Source organism: Phacochoerus africanus, chromosome 6 (assembly GCF_016906955.1).
Source record: "Phacochoerus africanus isolate WHEZ1 chromosome 6, ROS_Pafr_v1, whole genome shotgun sequence".
In the NCBI taxonomy this organism is placed as follows: Eukaryota; Metazoa; Chordata; class Mammalia; order Artiodactyla; family Suidae; genus Phacochoerus; species Phacochoerus africanus.
Genome location: NC_062549.1, coordinates 110,481,039 through 110,503,777, shown reverse-complemented (window position 1 = coordinate 110,503,777; position 22,739 = coordinate 110,481,039). Strand labels below are relative to the sequence as shown.

Genomic DNA, 22,739 nt, shown 5'->3' with positions numbered 1-22,739 from the left:
TAACCTGTGTGTCCTCACCTACTCTTGCAATTTCTCAATCCCTTTCCAAAAGCGGCCAGACTGGTCTTTTCAACATCAGGCCATGACACCTGCCTGGTAAACACTTTTTGATGGTTTTCCATTTCCCGTAGGATAAAATCCAAAGTCTTGTCAGTGCTTTTCAAGGCCCTCTAATTCTCTGGCCCTTGCATTTACCTGGCCCTCATCTCCTACTATTCTTCCCCTGTTTCTCTCATTTTGTACCACACCACTTTAGAGCCTCTGCAGTTAGCTGGTCCCTCTGCCTGTGTTTCTTCCGTGGATCTGGGTGGCTCTCCCTCACTTGTTTCAGAACTCATTCAAAATCACCCTTGAAGTTCCCGTCGTGGCGCAGTGGTTAATGAATCCGACTAAGAACCATGAGGTTGCGGGTTCGATCCCTGGCCTTGCTCAGTGGGTTAACGATCCAGCGTTGCCTGAGCTGTGGTGTGGGTTGCAGATGCGGCTCGGATCCTGCGTTGCTGTGGCTCTGGCGTAGGCCGGTGGCTACAGCTCCGATTCGACCCCTAGCCTGGGAACCTCCATATGCCACGGAAGCGGCCCAAGAAATGGCAAAAAGACAAAAAAACAAAAACAAAATCTCACCCTTAGGCCTGCCTTTCTTAAGCAGCCTACCTATTATAGCCCTGCCACACTTCCCCGCCCCTATTGCTACCACCTTCGAATCCTTTATACTTTTTTCCCCTTAATTAAAAAATTATTTATTTGTTTGTTTATGTAGGCCACAGCTACCGGCATGCGGAATTTCCTAGGCCAGGAAAAATTGAACGGGAGCCACAGCAGTGACAAAGCCAAGTCCTTAACCGCTAGGCCACCAGGGAACTCCCCCTTACACTTCTTTTTGTTTCTTCTCAGAGCTTATTTGTCTAATCTGTTTGTTTGTGTGCACATGTCTCTCCCACTAGACACCATGTTATGTACCGTTAGTGCAGGCATTTGATTTCGTTCCTCATTCTATCACATGCTTGGAGCATACCAGATATCCATTAAATGTCTAATGAATAAGTGATTAATGAGTGCCATAACTGTAATTGTTTTATTGATTTATTCATTTTTTTCGCACCTCTCCCCCCATGGAAACGCCATGAAGACTGGAATTGTGTCCATTTTGTTCATATCCCCAAAGCTTTGAACAGGGCTGTAACAGTGACAAGCGCAAAGAGATGGTGAAGGCAGGAGTTGGGCGGGCCTAAACTGACTTAAGGGGTTTATGGGATATGCAGATAAAAAGACCTCTAAACTGGGACCCACACAGAGTAAAAACCAAAGGGGCGGAGGAGGATAAGAAGGCAAATAGAAGAAATATCGCGAACTGTTGGGCAGCCAAGATGGCTTCCGGCACTTGCCGCCACACTTAATATGGCGACCAGGGAGCGTTCCGGGAGGAAATCACGCGAGAGTTTCATCGCAGCAACTGTCGTTGAACGAACTGAGCCGAGCCGGGGGTGTGGAGCAGCCAAGATGGAGCCGGCACTCGGCGGTCCCGGTCCTCTAATCATGAACAACAAGCAGCCCCAGCCGCCGCCACCTCCGCCGCCCGCAGTCGCGCAGCCTCCGCCTGGGGCACCGCGGGCCGGCGGGGGCCTCCTGCCAGGGGGCAAAGCCAGAGAGTTCAACCGCAACCAGCGCAAAGACTCGGAGGTAGGAGCTTCGGGGGGCGAGGTTCGAACCAGGCGGGCGGAGGCTCTGGGGCCGGGGTCGCTCTCGGGTTCAAGCTGGGGCGGGTTCGGCAGAGGAGGTTTTGTTTGTTTGTTTGTTTAACAGCGAAAGGAGCAGGACGCAAAGCTGGCATCCCAGGGGCGGGAGACTTGAAACCGGGGTCCCCCTCCCTGAGTTCCGCCGCCAGGTAGAACCTCCTGGAGCCTAATGTCCGCTCTTAGGCTTCTCTGCGGCCGGGGCTGTGGGCGAGGCCTCTGGGGATTTCATTCCCTGCCCCCAGTTCAAGGGTGAAGAGTCAGTGGTCTGCGTGCGCTCCAGAGGGCAGCGCGGCTACACCCCCAACCCCCTAATCGTCTCTGGCTTCTGGTCCCGCGGGTTCCGCAGCGCAAGGCGGCGAAGGGTGTGTGTGGGCAGGGAAGAGACTGGCGAGGGTTTGGAAGGCACCTCGAAGACGGACTGAGCTAATTAGCACCGATGTACTGTGCGCCGAGGTGGGGAGAGAAGGAGGGAGAAAAAGTCCTGTTCACTCTGACCTTAGCCACTGCAGGTTCGGGCCATGGTTTGACAATGCCTGGTGGTTGGTGTGCCCAGTGCGCCCGATGCTGACCTATTAAAGATGAGAAATATGTTTATCTAAACACGCGTTAGGAAGCCGCATTCCCTCCGCTCTTGCTAGTGGGTTGTTCCCCCCCTTTCGGAGACACCGTAGTCTGGAGCTCACCCCGCATTAAAGAATTACACTCCCATTGCCTCCCATCGCAGAATTCATGAATGAAGACACACACGTCGCAGCGTTTCAGGCTTCTTAATCAGCACATTCCCAGCTCCCTTACTGTGAGGGCTCCTTCACCTGAGACGACTCCGAGGCTGATTAGCAGTCAGGTGCTTATTATTATTATTAATGAGAGGGAATTCTGCATTGTCCAGGCATAAGGTACCAGTTCATTGCAGAGTGCTGATGCTGTCTTTGGGCCTGTGAAATCAGTTCCTCTCAAGCTCTTGGGTGTTGCATGAGCAATCTTCTGGTAAAACATCAAAATTTGGCACGTTCCAGTCAGATACACTTTGAGCTTGAGGTGAGTTATTTGAAAAGGCAATGAAACTGACCTTTTAGTAGCCCTGGCATGGTGGGCTGATTGGACATCAGTGGGGACTTCCTAATAATTTTTCAAGGTTGGAGGATTTTGAAAGTGGTAAGGATGAATAATCCACCTTCATCAGAAGAGGAGTTCTAGTGTGGGGTTTGTTTTTGTTTTTTCCTTGTTATAGCCACACCTGTGGCCTATGGAAGTTCCCAGGCCAGGGGTTGAATCCGAGCTGCAGATGCATGCCTCCATCACAGCCACAGCAATGCAGGATCTGAGCCAGATCTGTGACCTATGCCACAGCTTGCAGCAACGCCCCATCCTTAGCCCAGTGAGTGAGCCCGGGGATCGAGATCGAACCTGCATCCTCATGAATACTATGAGTTCTTAACCCACCAAGCCACAACAAGCACTCCCCCTAGTTTCTAAATAGTTAAAAAATTTCCTAAGTGGCCATTAAATGCACTTTGATGCATTCGAATTTTTCTTTCTAACCTTTAATTTCCATGTAGACTCAACACATACAAGGTTAGTGAACACATTTAAGCTGAGGGACCTGTCTAAATCTGTTTCTTACAGATATTAATGCCACTCTTTGTTGAGTCTTAGCTGAAATCAGTAGGCTGGGAACCTGAGGGGTGCCTGCAGGACCCAGGGGGAGACATTTGATGGGAGCCCACTGTGTGCTACACAATTTTGATTAGTCCTTAAAGAACCTTCATGATAGATTTTTTTGTCATCCTCATTCCATAAATGAAGAAACTGAAGCTCAGTAACTTATGAAAGAACATGCACTCTGTTGCCCCAATAAGGAGTTCTTGGTGTTAGTCGGTGTTTGTGGGTGTTTTACGTCACTTGCGAGTGGTCTTTATCTTCCCAGGTCGATTATAATCAAGCCCGAGGACTGCCTTTTCCTTCATCTCTTCTCTTTTCCCAGAACATGGCTTCCAAGATGGTGTGTTGTCAGCTAGTGACCTATCCCCAGCAGTAAAAAGATTCTCTTCGTCACCTCCTCTTCCGCGTGTGGGAGGAAGGAGCCATTTCTGTTCAGCTGCTGTCTTCTCCGTCAGTTCTCACTGAAATTTGAGAGAAGGGCAGGAGGGCTGAGGGTGTGTATACTCATATAGTCCTGAGCTATGGATAGGTCACTAGCTGGAAGGAATGAGGCTTCCAAAATCTGAGCACCATGTGGGATGGTCATTTCACCGCACAGACTACGTGGAAGCTTTAGTGTTCATTCCTCCAACAAGTAGTTATTTGGGTGTGAACTATTCATTCAGTCTGTTGTTCATGCCCAGTAGGATGCTGGGCATTGTGGACTCATTGGTGAGCAAAATGGACAAAGTTCTTGCTCTTAAGGAATCTGCAGTCTCATGGAGAAGCAAACACTAAACGAATACACATGTGCATTTATAATTATGAGTTAGGATAAATGCTGTGAAGTAGTACAGGTTGTTCTGAGAGGGAGACCTGAGCTAGCCCAGGGGACAAAATATTGTGATAAGGCATCAGCAAAGTGAAGGCAGTGACATCCTGTAACACAGCAGGGTCTCTGGAAGCATATGTGTTCGTTCCTTTGGAAAACACTCACGGTGATCTTTTGCATGACTCTCCTTTCCTCACCAGGGCTATTCCGAGTCTCCAGACCTCGAGTTTGAGTATGCTGACACAGACAAGTGGGCTGCAGAGCTCTCAGGTAAAGCACAGGCCTTCTTATTATTAGGGGTGCTTTCTTGCCTTGTCAGTCTTTAATAGAATTAAGAGTGAGTATCGTTTTGGATTCATTTTGTCCCCCTACTTGGTCCTAGCAGTGATGTGTATACCTAGAGCATGTCCATTGTTGGATTCAGGCCCCGTGTATGTCACAACTTTGGCTTTTCCTTTACTTTTATGGAGCATCTCTGCGCAGTCAGCTCACTTGGCTATGGCCCAGCCCCACTGTGGACATTGATGGCCGTGTGCAGCCCCTCTGGCAGTGGTCTCTTCTCGAACGGGGGATCATGAGGATTGGCAGCACGTGTGGCTGCATCTGTGTACATCTGTCGCTGCCGCTGCTGCTCCCATGTAATGCACAGTCAGCTTGAGCTGCTTCTCAGGCCTCCATAGAACAAGCCCTGTTCTCAAGCCACTTGAGAGACACATGTTCACGTGGCAGTCAGCTTCTGGTATGGCCTGGTGGGATCAGTGCGCACGGGGCTGGAAATGCCTGCTTTATGCCCACCTGGCATTCTGGTTATGGGCTGCCAGGGAAGTCAGCATTCTCCCCTTTGTGCACATCAGACCCCTTAGTAATTAGGTAGGGTAGCCCAGGAGTCGTCGTGACCCGGGGACAGAGTTGGCTTTAGAAACAAACACCTTACCTTCTCTACTGTGTGTCGCTTGCTGTGGGACGTGGACATGGAGATGATGAGACTTTGTTCTTAACAGAGCTTTACAGCTACACGGAAGGGCCAGAATTCCTGATGAATCGGAAATGCTTTGAGGAGGACTTCCGGATGCATGGTGAGACAATTCCCCCGCTTCTGGGCTCCTTTCAGCCTGCATTGTGAGAGCCGAGGGCTTTTCTTAGTCATCGGAACAACCTAAGTCGTCCTGGAGTGGCCTAGGAAACCTGCTGAACCATGGTTATTCAAGGCCAGCTAGGACATTTAGGGCGGGCTTGCAAGTACTCTGGCAGTAGCTTTTCAGAATGTAAGTTGTGGTGGGAGAGACCCTTTATGTGATTAAAATTGCAGCCAAAATAGTAGATTTCAGTCTGAAAATTCAGATTCATAGAGCAGCAGTGTGACCTCATCCCTTATGTAGAGAATAATTTGTCTTTCTGAGTGTTCTGGTCCCATGGCTGTCCTGAATTTGATGGGTACCGTAATGGCTGTTCCACTGTGAGGATTTTTCTGGGCTCCAGTGTGAGTGGTCTCTTGCCGACAGTGACGGATAAGAAGTGGACTGAACTGGACACCAACCAGCACCGCACCCACGCCATGAGGCTCCTGGATGGCTTGGAGGTCACTGCCAGGGAGAAGAGACTCAAGGTGGCTCGAGCGATTCTCTACGTTGCCCAGGGTACTGAAGCAGGTGCCGGGTCCCTCCAGTGATGTGGCCCCGTCACATGCGGGCAGGGGCTCTGAGCTGTGCCTGTGTTTGCAGGCACCTTTGGGGAGTGTAGCTCAGAGGCAGAGGTGCAGTCCTGGATGCGCTACAATGTCTTTCTGCTCCTGGAGGTGGGCACGTTCAACGCTTTGGTGGAGCTTTTGAACATGGAAATAGAGTGAGTTCTTCTGAGGGGCTTGAGGAGGGAAAAGGAGGCAGGGGCCCAGCAGCTTGCAGAATGAGCTGCTTTTGAGAGGGTTGTAGGGGCACCTAAGGCTCTGTCCTGACCAGCCAGATCGAATAACAGAGGAGATCCTCACCCAAACCTTGACGACCGGTGAAGGGTCTGGCAGCTCGCTCACACCAGAGAGCTCGCCAGCGCGGCTCCTGCCCAGGCCTGCCCACTGTGCCCCCCCCCAAAAGAGGCCTTTGATTTTGAACTCTCTTTTGAACCTGTGGACTCCTTTGTGTCTGCTCTGCAAGGTTCCCCTCAGCAGGAGGCCAGGCACAAGTCAGGCACAAGAGGGCTCAAACGAAGCCTGCTGAAGCCTGTGTCTCCGCTAGTCCTTTGTTTGGTGGACAAGTCAGCTGCTAGTCGCTCATCTGAGGATGCACCATGGGTAATAAAAGCACTCATTGAGTCCTTATATATACGACCCACGCGTTGTTTTAAGGCCATTACGTGTAGTGGCTCATGGGAATGACACAGGTGCTGTTCCCCTCCCCAGTCTGCACAGACAAGCTGGGTATCTTGCCCAAAGGCACATAGCTCATAAGCGCTGGAGCCAAGATTCAGGCATTGGCAGTCTGGCCGGGGCCCGAGCTCTCACCACTGGGTCCTTTGCACTCCTGTGCAGGCTAAGCGCGTGGCATAGGCTCTCATTCCCCTGCTGGGCGGCACTTGTCAGGGGAACCACGTCTCTTCCTTCCCGAGGGAAGGCCCTGACTCTCCCATCTCTCCTGCAGCAACAGTGCCGCCTGCAGCAGCGCCGTGAGGAAGCCGGCCATCTCCCTGGCTGACAGCACAGACCTGAGGTGAGGCGAGCCGCTCACCCGGGCTCCCTGAGCTCGAGCCCAAGGAAGAACAAGATCAGGGCAGGCGTGGGCGGGCACCTTTGGGTCTCTTCGCTCTGTGTGCTGTCTTTTTGCCTCCACTAATCTAAAGGCGTGTGGGGCTCCGTGTGTGATCAGTATTCCCTGCTAAGGGCTCTCCCTGAATGGGGCCCTGGGTCGAGGCTCCCAAAGGAAATCCAGGGTGAAGCCACTTTTAGTGCCACAGTCAGGTGTGGGCTCCTGCCTCTGTTTTTCTCATTCCAGGAAGATGAGTGTAGTAAATGCTTGGGGCCTTTCTTCACATCTTTTCAATCTACAGCTGTTTATTAAGCGCCTGCTTTGAGTAAGCACTTTGCTAGACCCTAGAAACAAAATAGAAGATCTGGTCCCAGTCTTGGCACCACGGGACAGAGGAGGAAACAGCATGGGGTGCTCTGTGGGACTGTCAGGTGTCAGTTGGTTTCCGTATGACAGTCCTCCCTGACCAGCCAGCCTTCATGCGCAGCTTGTCTTGCGCCGGCTGGGGTGTGAGGAGGCCGGCAGTGCTCCCTCCATCCCCAGTCCTGCCCAGTTATGAGCGGCTCTTGTCCCCAGGGTCTTGCTCAACATCATGTACCTGATTGTGGAGACGGTTCACGAGGAGTGTGAGGGTGATAAGGCCGAGTGGAGGACCATGCGACAGACCTTCAGGGCCGAGCTGGGTAGGACTCTGGGGATCCTGGCTCAAAGCCCTGCCTGGGAGTTGAGGCTAGAGGGCTTTGAACGGAGGCCCCTGTGGTCCTGATACCTTTGTGTCGCCTCCAGGTTCCCCACTGTACAACAATGAGCCGTTTGCCATCATGCTGTTTGGAATGGTGACCAAGTTCTGCAGCGGCCATGCCCCCCACTTCCCCATGAAGAAGGTCCTCTTGCTGCTCTGGAAGACAGTGTTGGTAAGCGCTTCCTTGAGGGGTAATTCGTGTGCCAGGGGACAGGGCAGGAGCAAGACTTTTCTCTGTATGTCCTCTTGAATATTGAGTTATATGAATGCTTTGGTTAAAAAAGAAAATTCTGAAAGAAGCCTCCTGAAAGGCGATGTTCATTTTGGCTCATTGCAGCCAGAGGGGACTTGGCCTTGGAATCAGAATAGATTGTTGGCTCCCTGGTCCCTGGAAGCTGTTTTCTGCAGTCATAGAACACCTTCTTCCCAGACAAACTGCTCTTGAACTTGGAGTTTGTAAAGTAATTTGAGGCAAAGTTAGAGCTGGTGTAAGTAGAGCTCCTCAGTCAGAAGTCACCTGAAAGAAGCAAGAGTGAGCCCTGCGCCTGCATGTTCCTCGGGGCCTGGAGCAGGAGCTGACTCTTCTTCTAGGTAGGGAAGGGGTGGGTCCAGGAGAGCGGCCGGCCAGCACCCTTGGCTTGGGGGCCATTGTCAGCAGCCAGGCCCCGGCCAAACCAGGAGTGCTTCTGCTAAAGGGAGCAGCCTGGGAAGAAGGTGGCGCTGGGGTCTGGACGCCTGCTTTCCCTGGGACCCACCTTCTCTTCCTTCTGAATAGGCCAGCTCCGCGGAGCCAGGGCTCAGGGAGATGAGGCCTCTGGAGTGGCCTGCGCCTTTTCTCTTGGCCAGTGGCCTCTTGGTCCCCCACGAAGTCTTACTGAAGCCAGAGAGGAAAGCTGAATTGCTCAGAAATTGTGAAACTAAGCAGGCTAACATTGCTGAACACTACTGGGGTTTGGCTTCTAGGGGGATGTTTAGATGAAGACAGTGTTCTTTTTGTTTTAATTTGAGCAACCAACCTAGTATATTCCCAATTTGAAAGACTGGCATGTACAGCTTTTGAAGCATTAGAGTCTCCTCTCCGTTTCTAGGCACTTGAAGGGGTAATCTCTCCCAGCGCCTCTGTCTTACTCGAGGTGGCTGCCGCACTCAGGGCTCCCCAGGCCTCCATTCGCACGGGGCTCCGTCAGCCTGCCTTTCTCCCCGCCTTACTCCCTTTTCTCCTCTCCCTTGCTGATGTCGCTCACTGCCCCCGGGGGTGGCCTTCGTCCCTTGTTTAGAGCTGATGTGGGTCATGGGGTCATGGACGATTTCAAGCCTGACAGACAGGGACCGGCTTACGGACGTGTTGACCCCTGCTCTGCACCCGTCTACGCTGCAGTGCACGCTGGGCGGCTTCGAGGAGCTGCAGAGCATGAAGGCCGAGAAGCGCGCCATCCTGGGCCTCCCCCCGCTGCCTGAGGACAGCATCAAAGTGATCCGCAACATGAGGGCCGCCTCTCCGCCAGCCTCTGCCTCCGACCTGATTGAGCAGCAGCAGAAACGGGGCCGTCGAGAGCACAAGGTGAGGGCCCTAAGGTCTCCCTGACAGTTCAGGGCTCTCAAGGTGCACACGCCCAGGGACATGGTCCCAGGACGAATCCCAGGTTGTTGGAAGTCCCCTCTGAACAACCAGTCAAAATGGATGTCATTAGGGCAGGGACACTGTGTCTCCAGCCCAAGGCCCAGTTTATAGTGGGTGCTCAGGACATGGCACTTTTGAGGGCCTGGGGCGAGAACTGATTTGTTACTTCGGCCTAGCTCTGGCTTTTTGCACTGCTCCTGGCTCACTTCCTACCGCCTTTCTGTGTGATCGCCTCTCTAGCCTCCGTGTGCCTTTCTAATTTGTTGGTCGGCTCTTGCTATCTGGTCCCCTCTCCCTCCGTTTCAGGCTCTGATAAAGCAGGATAACTTGGATGCCTTCAACGAGCGGGATCCTTACAAGGCTGACGACTCTCGTGAGGAGGAAGAGGAGAATGACGACGACAACAGTCTGGAGGGGGAGACGTTCCCTCTCGAGCGGGATGAGGTGATGCCTCCCCCGCTGCAGCACCCCCAGACAGACAGGCTTACCTGCCCAAAGGGGCTCCCATGGGCTCCCAAGGTCAGGTGAGTCTCAGACCTCCCAAATGCTCTTGGCTCCTGAAACCAGAGTCCTTGCACTCCCGGGCCCAGCACATGGCCTGTGTCGTGACATGAGTGGTCCCGTGCAGGGCCAGGACCACCTTGGCTCTGGGAGGAGCCTCTCCTAAAGTACCCGGTGCTGGCCAGTGGGTGTCAGGGCGCTAGCCTTGCTGGCCGTACACAAAGAGGCCCTCATATGACTCCCGAGTCCGTAACATGGGTTAGCTCTCAGACGTGGTACTCGTGAAAGGGAATAGGAAGAAATTAAAATAAGGGCATTTAAGTGAACCCATTTCCACCCACCTTGACGCTGTAAATGGGTTTTGACAGAATGTTACAGATTAAGGAAGAATTTCTTTAGAACCATAATTAAGATACTTGAAATATATGTGCATAAATCAATGGAGATGGAGATTCCTGGATGTATATGAATGGTATCTCTTTGCAAAAGCGCCAGTGTAAGAAATGGATGAGGGAGTTCCCGTCGTGGCACAGTGGTTAACGAATCCGACTAGAAATGATGAGGTTGCGGGTTCGGTCCCTGCCCTTGCTCAGTGGGTTAACGATCCGGCGTTGCCGTGAGCTGTGGTGTAGGTTGCAGACGCGGCTTGGATCCCGCGTTGCTGTGGCTCTGGCGTAGGCCGGTGGCTACAGCTCCGATTCAACCCCTAGCCTGGAAACCCCCATATGCCGCGGGAGCGGCCCAAGAAATAGCAACAACAACAACAACAAAAAAAAAAAAGACAAAAAAAAAAGAAATGGATGAACATGTACAACTATAAATGTAATAAAATTCATTGAGTAATTTAAAAAAAGAAAAAAAAAGAAATGTGAAAGCACTTAGAAGTCCATTTCTAGATGGAGGTATAGCCCCGGTGTTGAGTGATCTGTAGTGGGAATAGAAAGCAAGTCATCAGAAAATGCAAGATAGGCTGGTTGTTGGAGACAGGACAACATGACTCATGAAAAACTCAGTAGCTTATGGCTCTAGTTGTAAAAATTGTAAATACTTGAGAAATTCTGTTGACAAACTTGTTTTTGCTGTCTGAATAAAGTAGGCTTTTAAGTTTCATGTATCACCTTAAATTTATGAGTAAACTGGTTATGCATCATAATCCAGCAACAAATGAGGGACCTTAAATTAGTCTGAAGATGTCTATTCTTTCTTTTTCTATTCTTTTTTTTCAAAAAGAAAAGCAATTGTGGGAGAGTTTTTCTTCTGGCTTCGCAGTGTCTGGACATTCTGTGCTTTATTAAGCAGGATGCCTTGTGATAACATTTAAGAAAGCGGCAGTCTTTTCCTTTGGCAGAGAGAAGGACATCGAGATGTTCCTCGAGTCCAGCCGCAGCAAGTTCATAGGTTACACTCTGGGCAGGTGAGTGGCATATGAGTTCCTTTTGAAGAAAGGTCACGGGAAGGTCACTCTCCCGGCTTCCGGCTTAACACGGAGCCTCTGTTATTCTCCAGTGACACAAACACGGTGGTGGGGCTGCCCAGGCCAATCCACGAAAGCATCAAGACTCTGAAACAGGTAGGTGGCTTTGGCTGAGCTTTTTGGCCTCGTTTGGTCCCAAGTGAGTAAGGTGAGCCCAGCCCTTTGGGAGAAGGCTTTGTAGGAGAGGCCTGTTGTCTGCCGGAAGGACGGGGGAGGGGTGGAGGAATAGGTGGACTCCGGCCAGGTCCTTTCAAACAGCTCTTCATACATCTTCCTTACTTTAACTGAGCTTTTGTTGGGCTCTTACTGGTGTTTTATTAAAGATTATAGTACCTGACAGTTGGAATTTTAAGGGGTCTAGTAAATAGCCTCCCTTTCCTGGCCCAGGTTCCAAGGCAATTGGGTTCAAGGAGTAGGCAGATGGGGATTGAAACACCAGCTCTGTTGCCAATAGAGTGAGTGGCGAATGAGGCCTAAGAGCACAACCCCAGTGGGTGTCCGATACCTCCCTTCGAGAATTAGGCTCACCTAGAATTAGCTCACCTGTACGGGGCCCGCAGCGCTGGCACCCTGCTAAGCCTGGTCAAGGAGCAGAAGAGGGCACAGGCTTTTCTTTTCTTAAGAAAGAAGAGAAAGAGGTTGTGCTGAGACTGTCTTGTTCCTCCTCCCACACCCACTGGGCAGCGAGGGGAGGAGTGAGTGTGTGCGTGTGTGGTGGGGGTGCAGACAGGGAGACCTGAGGGTTTTGTACGTGCGGGTCCCTCCAGGAATGCGGAAGCATCACGGGTGGGAAAGAGCTGTCTCCTCTGACAGCATGTCTGGGCTGCGAATGCTGATAGGCTTTTGCAGTGTACTTTTGACATTTGTAGTGTAAGTGCGCCGCATGCAGCTAGGCTTTTTTGAGGACTTGAGTACTTGATCCTTGAGTACTTGGGTGCTTGATTCTGCTTGTAAGTTTTCCCCCTTAACTTCATGATAGCTATCTGAAAGCCCCCTTCTCTCCTTGAATTTGCGTTTTTCCCGAATCTATTGTATGCTTTTTTGCACTGGTGTTAAGAGGTAGGTGCCCACTTGGAAAAATATTTTTTTGTTTGGTGGCTTGTTTTTTGTCTTTTTGCCTTTTCCAGGGCCGCTTCCTGCGGCATATGGAGGTTCCCAGGCTAGGGGTCGAATCGGAGCTATAGCCACTGGCCTACGCCAGAGACAAAGCAACTCGGGATCCGAGCCACATCTGCAACCTACACCACAGCTCACGGCAACGCCGGATCCTTAACCCACTGAGCAAGGCCGGGAATCAAACCCGCAACCTCATCATTTCTAGTCGGATTCGTTAACCACTGAGCCACGATGGGAACTCCTGGAAAAATATTTTGGATTGGGGATCCTAGTTTGTGATCTGTGTGGTGACTTAACCGTCTTCTCAAAGACGGTGTTTGAAGAAAGTTGCGTGGGGTCTTTGCCAGGGGTGGGTGTTTGGCCAGAGAATGGGGGTGTTTCCCCAGCTCCTCCTCCCCTCTCTCCCTCCAGCACAAGTACACGTCGATTGCAGAGGTCCAGGCACAGATGGAGGAGGAGTACCTTCGCTCTCCTCTCTCAGGGGTGAGTTGGGGGCCCTCCTCAGCCCACAGGGTTCAGCCGTTCCCAGCACTGTGCTGGGCCAAGACCGCAGAGCACCAGGCCTGCCCTCAGAAAGCTCCCTGTCCAGCTCCCGCTGCAGGGGTGCCGTGTGTCAGGCACAGGGCTTAGCGCACGGACTCCAGGCCAGCCCCCTCCTTCTGAATCCCGGCTCCATGGGTGGCGACCTAGCGAGGTACTAGATCTCTCTCTGCTTTCTTGTCCTGCCTGTTAAAACAGAATGACAGTAGCACCTTTTTCATAGAATTGTCATGATGAAATGTCCTCTTACAAGTCAGGTGCCTGGCACGTTGTCTTAAAGGTTCACCATCATTAGCAGCAGCATCATTTACTTCCATCATCCACATGTACAATCTCCTCCAGCCAGCTAGCACACTGGCCCGGGAGAGCATCCTCAGAACCAGGCTCTGGGTTTGTCCCCACTGTACCCCTTGTGTTGGAAGGGAGAAGAGGAGGTGGAGCAAGTTCCCGCGGAAACTCTCTACCAAGGCTTGCTCCCCAGCCTGCCGCAGTACATGGTGAGTGCTCCTCCTCCATAGGCACCTGCCACGGGCCGCCCTCCCCACTGCACTGGCCCTGAGAGCAGACGGCCATGCCCTTGGCCCCTCCTTCGGCCACCCGAGTGCCTCGGGAAGGACCACCTCTCCGGGCCTAGTCCTGCCCCTGGGCCCTCCCACCCATGCTGTCTGAATGGTCTGCTCCTCCCCAGATTGCGCTGCTAAAGATCCTGCTGGCTGCAGCTCCCACCTCAAAGGCCAAGACAGACTCCATCAACATCCTAGCAGATGTCCTGCCTGAGGAGATGCCGTGAGTGTCAAGCCTTGAGTATCTGGGGGATGGAGCAGGTCAGGGGCAGAAGGGCAGAGGGGAAGGGGAAACGGCTTCCTTTCGGCCCCACTGTTTGCTAGGTTGTCTGTTGTTAGTGTTCAGCTTCTCTGCAGGTTGGGTTTAGGATATTCCTGGCTCAGAAGAAAGAAAATGTTCTAGGTGAAATATTTAATTATACTGCTTGGGAAAATGGCTTAATCCAGTTGGCCTGGATTCTAGTATAGACTCTGCCCCTGAGCGAACACTGAGTGAATTGGGCAAAGTCACTTCCTCCTCTGTAAAATGAACTGGGCTGTGTTTGACATTTCCCCAAATGTTCCTCAAAAGTATGTGATTGTGGGACATCCAGGATGTATAGTTTTAGCACATGGAAGTTCCCAGGCCAGGGATGGAACCCAAGCCATAGCAGAGACCCAGGCCACTGCAGTAACACTAGGTCTAACTTGCTGAACCACAAGGGAAGCCCTGGCATGCAGAATATTTTTGAATGTCTCAGGGTGATAGTGACATCCTTAGGGGTTCTTCCTCCCTGGGGCATTGACCCCATCTTTTTCACACGAGAGTACAAACCGGGATCACATTCTGCTTTGAGAAGGACCTGGGCCTTGACCTGATCCGCCTGCCTGCCAGTACCGCCTAGCTCTGAGCCCAGCTCCCTGCTGGCTGGGCCCCTTGGGTCTGGTGGTGATAGCCAGATAATGGGGGGGGGGCCGGGGAGCAGGCATCGGCCAACCCCAGAGGGACTACATAGACCACCAGGTCATCAGGATGGGCCTTGGGAAAAGGATTCCAGAGCCAGATGCTATAGCTCCTCTTAGAAAGATTTTCAGTGGCAACTCCTAAATTAAGAAGCTGATTTAGCTCAACGCTTCCACAACTTTTCTGATTCCAAAGCCCCTTTTCGCATGATATGAAACATCTCAGTATACTGGCAATTCACAGAACACACTCCAAGGAACACAAGTTCCTATGGTGGCAGAAGCTTAGGGAAGGTTTTGAAGTGAGAAGTTCATTTTTGGAGGAAAAGCAGAGAAATATACTACGAATGTATGGGGGCCGTCACAGAAGGAAGAAAATTGTGCTGAGCTAGATTGGGTAGTGGGTGGGAGGAACAGGGCCCGACCTCTGAGATGTCCGCAGTGGGGGAGCAGTGAGGTGGGTGCCTGGCCCAGAGAAGGCTTGGGAATCCTGTCTCTTCTGGGAGCACCCGGAGAGGAGAGGCAGTGCTGCGCTTGGGGGCTCACCCACGACTGTGCTTCCAGTACCACAGTGTTGCAGAGCATGAAGCTGGGGGTGGATGTGAACCGCCACAAAGAGGTCATTGTTAAGGCCATTTCTGCCGTCCTACTGCTGCTGCTCAAGCACTTTAAGTTGAACCACGTCTACCAGGTACTTGCAGCACCTTCTTTCTGTCCACTGGGCCAGGGCCTCAGGTGGTGCTGCTCCTCCAGCCCCTAAGAACAGAGGCCCTGGCCTTCCAACCCCTTTGAGCTCTGCATGAGTGTTCTGAGACACAGGCCTCTGGCGGAGGAAGGAGGGTGGGGTCCCAAGGGCTATGCTTATGTTTTTTTTCCCATTGGTTTCAGTTTGAATACATGGCCCAGCACCTGGTGTTTGCCAACTGCATCCCTTTGATCCTAAAATTCTTCAATCAAAACATCATGTCCTACATCACTGCCAAGAACAGGTGATAAGAACCAGGGATCAAGAAGGGGCGGGTCTGGGCAGATGGCAGGCCTCCTAGCTGGCCTCTCCCACTGAGCCCTTTCAGCACCCACAAGCCAGACATCGGCACAAAGATGAAGGGTTCAGGGTCCCTGCCTGTAGAAAACGTCAGTTTGTCAAACCCAAGTCTAGCTAGTTTAGTGACAGGTGACTCTGTCTGTGCCTGGGTCGGAGAGTTCCCATCCTGGGCTCAGCCCTCACTGGCCTTCTGTGCTTTCTGTTCTGTTCTTTTCTCTTTTCTTTCCTTCTCTTCTCTTCTCTTCCTGGGCAGGCCTCCTGCTTTCTCAGAGAACCCTAGCCATGTGCATTCTAATGCCTTTCTGCTGACTCTTACCCCCACCCCCTCACCTGGTGCCAGCTGTGCCTGATGTGGACCACTCATCAGTATGATACACCACAGGCTGGCTGGCAGTTAACCAGACAGTCTCCAGTAGGCGCTTGGCATAAATTAATTGCCTTGAGAAATCCCTGCCCCTCAGCCCCAGATTTATTGCTGTGAGGGAGGCAGGGTCTCCCCCCCTTACAGGTAGACGTCTGACTCTGGCTGCAGAAGGACCGCTCAGGTTGTCCTGGCGCAGGTGTTCCCTGTCTTGTGGCTGGGGAAACCGGGTGGTGCAGGCAAAGTAGATAGATTCCAGCCTCTGCTCCAGTAAGTGAGGGAGGAGTGCCAGGAGCCAGCCCTGTCACGGCTGCTCGCCCGGCGCCACCCTTGCTCCTGGTGAGGCCTGGCTTCCCTTGCCCTCTGCAGCATTTCTGTCCTGGACTACCCTCACTGCGTGGTGCACGAGCTGCCCGAGCTGACTGCCGAGAGTCTGGTGAGTGGTGGGCTCTTCCCAGTGCTCCCTGTGGCCTGAGGGTCGGTGTGGAAGCACTGTGACTGCGTAGAGGGACCCGGGGAGGAAGCTTGCAGAGGGATTATTTCATCAGGAGTGTGGACTCCAGGGGCTGCTGACCCAGAGCTCGCCTGGTCAACTTGCTTCCCGCTCCCCACACTGGAACTCTGGGGGCCACAGCTCTGAGGGAAGTGGAAGCCGAGGCCACAGCCGCTACTATCACGCTCCATGTTTCCTGCAAGAAAATTTAGGGAGCACTCCCTAGCTGCTGCTGCCAACTTCTTCTTTTTTTTTTTTAATTAAAAAAAACTTTTGTAGGCGTTCCCATTGTGGCTCAGCGGTTAACGAACCTGACTAGTATCCATGAGGACGTGGGTTCGATCCCTGGCCTCACTCAGGGGGTTAAGGATCCGACATTTCCGTGAGCTGTGGTGTAGGTCACAGGCGCGACTTGGATCTGGTGTTGCTGTGGCTGTGGTGTAGGCCGGCGGCTACAGCTCCAGTTCAACCCCTAGCCTGGGAACCTCCATATGCTGCAGTTGTGGCCCTAAAAAGCAAAAAAAAAAAAAAAAAATTAAGTCTAGTTGATTTACAATGTTGTGCCAATTTCTGCTGTACAGCAAAGTGACTCAGATGTATGTATACACACACAACATTTTTAATGTTCTTTTCTATCGTGGTCTGTCCCGGGAGATTGGAGATAGTTCCCTGTGCTGTACAGTAGGACCTTGTTGTTTTCCTTTCTAAATACAATAGTCTGCATCTACTAACCCCAAACTTCCCATCTGTACCACTCTGCCCCCTCCCCGCTCCCCCTTGGCAACCACAAGTCTGTTCTCTGTGTGTGAGTCTGTTTCTGTTTTGAGATAGGTTCATTTGTGCTGTATTTTAGATTCCACACATGAGTGATATCATAGGGTGTTCATCTTCCTCTGACTTACTTCACTTAGTATGACAGGCTCTGGTTGCGTCCACGTTGCTGCGAATGGCTACTTCGTTCTTTTTTACGGCTGCATAGTAGCCCACTGTATAGAAGTACCATCTGGCAGCTTCTGGGGTGGAGGTCCCCCTGTGCTGAGGGGAGGAGAGGGTTCCTGGTACGGGCATGGAGAGACCCTGCAGTGCTGAGGTCATATAAGTGAGGGCCTTGGAAGCTGCTGAGCACCTGGGGCTGTGCAGGTGATGAGTGTTCCTGGGTTTTCCCTGCAGGAAGCAGGTGACAATAACCAGTTTTGCTGGAGGAACCTCTTTTCTTGTATCAATCTGCTTCGGATCTTGAACAAGCTGACAAAATGGAAGCATTCGAGGACAATGGTGAGTCAGCACAGTCAGCAGGTGGAGCTCAAAGCCAAGTGCCACATGCTGTCCTGTCCCCTTCACATGGTGCACTTGCATCTTAAGGGCTGATCCCTGGTTCCTTGATGAGTTGAACTGGAAGCTGGAAGAGGCTCAGTCATGCACTGAAATAAATCCACGTGTATAGAAGGAATTTTCTGTGTCCTCTTAATCTCCACATACCAGGGTTCTGAGCATCCTTAACCTTGAGTCTGCAGATGCCTTGGGGTGGGGCGGTCCATGAATTCACTGCAGTTGTATACATGTGCACGTAGGGATAGTGCTGGCGAAGGAATTCATAGCTTTCTTCCAGATCGACCCGTAATTAGGGTGACCAACCATCCAGGTTTGCTAGGGCTGTCCTGGTCTGCGGTGGAAGCCCCATGTCCCAGGACACCCCTCAGTCTGGGGAAGCCTGCAGCACTCGGTCACTGTGACCATGTCCCCAAGAGGGCTAGCAGCGGGGTGACGGCGCAGGCATTTACTTCTGCCCTTAACGTGGGCCTCTCTTGTGCCCCCTCCAGATGCTGGTGGTGTTCAAGTCAGCCCCCATCTTGAAGCGGGCGCTGAAGGTGAAACAGGCCATGATGCAGCTCTATGTGCTGAAGCTGCTCAAGGTGCAGACCAAGTACCTGGGGCGGCAGTGGCGAAAGAGCAACATGAAGACCATGTCTGCCATCTACCAGAAGGTGCGACACCGGCTGAACGACGACTGGGCCTACGGCAACGGTGGGTGCGGTTCTGCACAAGGCGGGTGGGGGAGGAGGTGACAACTTTCCTTCTCTGTGCTAAGCATCCCTCCGAGGCACAGGGAAGAACCTGGCTCCTGCTTTTGCAGTATCAGGGTGGAGGTCTCGGAAGGCCTTGGAGAGGCTGCAGGGCTTGGCCTCCGTCATCATCCCCCATTCCTCTGTGCCTCCCCTGAAGTCGTGCCTTTTCCAGAAAGCGTCCCAGGCCTTTCTCCATCCCCTCGTCCTTTCTCTCCCCACTGCAGCTGCCTGGGTTCTGGTTCCTGAAATTCTGTCAGCTCCCAGTGGCTTTGCTGCCTCCAGTTCCTTTCCCTCCATCAGTGCCTCAAACGCGGCCCTAGTGATCTTTTAAAAATGCACATCCAGGGAGTTCCCACTGTGGTGCAGTGGGCTAATAATCCAGCTTGTCTCTGTGGAGGCACCAATTCCATCCCTGGCCTGGCGCAGTGGGTTAAGGATCTGGCATTGCTGCAACTGCAGTGTAGGTTGCCTGGCCTGGGAACTTCCATAGGTCGTGGGTGTAGCGGAAAAAAAAAAAAACAACAACAACAGAACACATCCGGTGGTGCTCCCTCCCTGAGTAAAATCCTTCGTTAGCTTCTGATTTCCCTTAGAATTAGAATTAGAGCCAGACAAATTTTTTTTTTTTTTTGTCTTTTAGGGCCGAACCTGAGGCATATGGAAGTTCCCAGGCTAGGGGTCAAATCGGAGCTATAGCTGCTGGCCTACACCACAGCCACAGCAATGCAGGATCTGAGCCATATCTTTGACCTACACCACAGCTCATGGCAACACACCGGCTTAACCCACTGATGTAACCCACTGAATGAGGCCAGGGATCAGACCTGCGTCCTCATGGATGCTAGCTGGGTTCATTACCACTGAGCCACGATGGAAACTCCTAGAGCCAAACTCTGAAAGTGTGTAAGGCCCAGATGTGGTGCCTCCCTGTTCTCCTCTATAACCTGTTCCAGCTGCTGTGTCACGGCCCAGCTTCCATCACAGCCAGGGCTCTGGGCACACAGCCCTCAGCCAGTGCACTGGCCATGCCACCCCTCATTTCCGTTCCTTCTCCTGGCGAGGTGCCTCCCCTGTACCCCTAACTGTTCTGGATCTCATGTGTTCCTCCCCTTCCCCCGCAGCCACCTTGGCCTCCCAGCTGAGTGGGTCCCCCGGGTCCCCCCGAGTGTGCCGCCCACCCTTACAGTTCCTGGCCACAGCGCCAGGGCCACGTGCCTGTGTCTGTATTCCCAGTGCCCTGGGTTCACGTGTAGCCAAGGTGGTCAGCACCTGGTCAGGAAATTGCAACCTAGGGGATCCTGGCGAGCCAGGGAGAAGGTGACTTTGAGAGAAGAATGTCGTACCTGTGGCTTTCCTTCACTGGGGCCACATAAGCCTCTTTCTCCGTAAGCTGGCTCCTCACCTGTGATCTGACTTCCCTTTGTATCCAGGAGAGAAGTCCCGTCCTTCTTCCTGAGGATGGGGCCTGGAGGCTTCCCACTCCCAGGTGACAGTCAGCATTCCGAGCCCAGTCCAGCCTGGCTCTGCATCTCAGTGAACTTGAGGGCAGCTGCCGCAACCACGGCTCCTAACCATGCCTTCCTGCTTTGTCCCAGATCTTGATGCCCGGCCGTGGGACTTCCAGGCAGAGGAGTGTGCCCTCCGTGCCAACATCGAACGCTTCAATGCCCGGCGCTATGACCGGGCCCATAGCAACCCTGACTTTCTGCCTGTGGACAACTGCCTGCAGAGTGTCCTGGGCCAGCGGGTGGACCTCCCTGAGGACTTCCAGATGAACTACGACCTCTGGTTAGAAAGGGAGGTCTTCTCCAAGCCCATTTCCTGGGAAGAGCTGCTGCAGTGAGGCTCCTGGGTGGGAGTCTGAAAGATGGGGTTGATCCCCAGGTACCCCAGGGGCTGTCCTCGTTCCTTGCTGCAGTGCTCCCATCCCCCTCCAGGTGGCAGCACAGCCCCACTGTGCCCTCCCAGGCCAGTGCTGGACTGGTGAGTGAGTCCAGATCTGGCCTCTCTGTGGTTCCCAGTGTCCTGCTGGGAGCCGTCATTTCTCTCCCTGGGATCCTCTTCCTTCGTTCCTCCCCGCCCTCCTCTCTCGGACGTTGTTGGTTGCAGCTCATTTGTCATGTGGGCCCAAGGCTGGGGAAAGTTAGGTTGGGCTGGGAACCCACTGCATCTGAATTTCAGGGATCATGCTCACTCTTCCTGAGACACGCAGATCCTTGGCATGTGGGTTTGCCAAGGAGGAGGGCTTAGGGTTAGAGCCCGGTCAGACAGTGGTTTTGCTTTGGGGGTTTCTGATGTCATTCCAGCCTCCTGCTAAGTTTCATCCAGAAGCGGTTGCAGAGGCTCCTGCAGCTGCCTCAGCACTTTGCTTCTGGACAGAGTTGGGGTAGGAAGAGATGTGTCCCTTAACCAGAGGTGCCATTTTTTTTTTTTCTTGGTTTGCAGGGGTCTGTAAATACCTATATATAAATTGGTGTGTATTCTCTTGTGTCATGTTGGGGTTTTTAATGTGTTTGTGTATTCCGTTTACATTAAAAGGAAGCAAAAACAATGCCCATTGCCTTGTCTGCAGGGAACCTAGCCCCTGAATATCTCCTCCGGGTCTAGAAAAGAGGTGTCCTTGCCGGCATTAATAGGTCACCCCCTTGTCCCCTGCCATGCTGCCCTCCCTCCCCATCTTCAGGGGAAGGGGAGGGGAGTTGGCACTTACCCCAAGGGTTCTTCCCCCACCACGTCGGTCTGGTGCTGCTCCAGGGCTCCTAGCCCGAGGGCTCAGGGTGGCTGAGCATCAAATTGTCTGCTCCTCTGCGTTTAGTGTAGTTGCAGGAGGAGCCCCAGGTTTCTGTGGCTCACAGCCCTGAGCTGGCCTCAGCCAATCCAATTTCAGTACCTGGGAGGGAGGGTGTCAACTCTGAGCTCTTCCTAGGACAGGGGTTTGGGACTGAGAGGAGAGCTGTGTGCCCAGAGCCTGGAGAGGCAAACCATTGATCCTGGGAAGGGGTGTCTTGAGGCCCAGGAGCCTGCCTGGCTGCGGGAGGAGCCAGGAACACTTGTGGTCCTTGTCAGTGTGCGGCCTCCTGGGACCCCCACATAGCCCTGAGATCCTGGACGTGTCTGCGCCCAGCTGGCTCCCTCTTGAGGCTCCACTTCTGCAGGTCATAGCATTCTGATGCTGGGAAAAGGAGTGCTCCCTTTTCAGAATTGCTTAAGGTTCCCTTATCTTACCTGCAGGCCATGTATAGGGAGTTTTAAGTCTCCAAGGGGTCTTGACTCATAAAGGAGACATTCTGGGGGAAAACTCCCCTTCGTTGGCTCAGTCCAGGCCCGAGTTGGGCTTCCAGGACAGGCCTTGATGTGCCATCGTGATTCCGTGCAGTCAGCAGCCCTGGTGGAGACAGCAGTGTGCTCCTATGTAAGTCACATGGCCTAAGCGGGTGGAGGTCCCTGGGATTGGCCTTTTGCCACAAGGTACCTTGCTCAGGACCAGGGGCTTTGACACATCGCTGTGTGTATGGTGGGTTCTCACCAGGGTCGATAGAAAGGACGTGTCTTGGGGTTGCAGTTGCGGTCGGGTGGGTCTTCACAGTCTTACTCCGCCAGGCAGCCTGGCTCCCTCAGCCTATCTGGCTGAGGCTTTGTCCTCTTCCCATTATTTTATTTCCCCAGTCTCTCCTCTGAAACTTCACCTTAGCCAGAAGAGCATCGTCCCTCTTGGTTTGCAAGGTCTATAGATATGTCTAATAAATCTGTGCAAAAAGAACACAGTAGCAGAGCTGCAAGGGGTGTAAAGCTTGGGCAGGTGCATCCCACATCCGTGGGTTCCGGGGCTGGCCCGGGAGGGGAAGTGCCTGACCACGGCCACAGAATGTGCTCAGGGCAGATTGGCTGTTTGAAGCCAGGTCTTTTACAGACTTATCTCTGGAGCATCAGCCTTGCATCATAACTGGGAGGTCTGTTCTGGGCCTGGCTCCATTCTAGGTGCCCTAGTGTCCAGGTGAATAGGACACCAAACTTACAGTATTTGACAAGCTCTCAGTCAATGGAGAGCTGGCCATAAAGCTTTGTAAGGGCATTAATGTGGTAGGTACCAAGACACACATCTGCAGGGCCACAGAGGTCCCCTGGCCCCAGCCAGTGCCCTTGTCCTGGAGAAGGACTGGGCCGGGGGAGCCTGCAGTTGCTGGGGGAGGGGAGGGGCCTCCAGCATCAAGAACATGGGCTCCAAGCGCAGGCTTGTGTTCATGGCCAGGACGAGCCCGTGGCTGAGGCTGGAAGGGGGTGGCGGGGAGGTATGTTCTCCCTCTGCTGGATACAGGAAACGCCCAGTTCCT

General features: G+C 52.9%; 1 protein-coding gene across 1 annotated transcript; it reads left to right on the top strand.

Annotated features, from left to right (window-relative positions):
• The first annotated feature begins 1,458 nt into the window (after positions 1 to 1,458).
• Positions 1,459 to 20,959, top strand: STRIP1 (striatin interacting protein 1). The gene is made up of 21 exons (XM_047785080.1): positions 1,459 to 1,680; positions 4,410 to 4,479; positions 5,211 to 5,285; positions 5,712 to 5,846; positions 5,931 to 6,051; positions 6,840 to 6,908; positions 7,521 to 7,627; positions 7,731 to 7,858; positions 9,065 to 9,247; positions 9,614 to 9,831; positions 11,157 to 11,222; positions 11,315 to 11,378; positions 12,810 to 12,881; positions 13,361 to 13,435; positions 13,627 to 13,724; positions 15,008 to 15,134; positions 15,332 to 15,432; positions 16,219 to 16,285; positions 17,513 to 17,617; positions 18,163 to 18,367; positions 20,004 to 20,959. The coding sequence occupies exons 1-21, from the start codon at positions 1,501 to 1,503 to the stop codon at positions 20,249 to 20,251; spliced, it is 2,514 nt and encodes an 837-aa protein (XP_047641036.1). The 5' UTR covers positions 1,459 to 1,500; the 3' UTR covers positions 20,252 to 20,959.
• The last annotated feature ends 1,780 nt before the right edge of the window (positions 20,960 to 22,739 follow it).

Coding starts and splice junctions, on each gene's coding strand:
- STRIP1 (XM_047785080.1), top strand. CDS start 1,501: ATGGAGCCGGCACTCGGCGGTCCCGGTCCTCTAATCATGAACAACAAG. Junction 11,379..12,809: donor GCATCAAGACTCTGAAACAG/GTAGGTGGCTTT, acceptor CTCTCCCTCCAG/CACAAGTACACGTCGATTGC. Junction 12,882..13,360: donor TTCGCTCTCCTCTCTCAGGG/GTGAGTTGGGGG, acceptor TTGTGTTGGAAG/GGAGAAGAGGAGGTGGAGCA.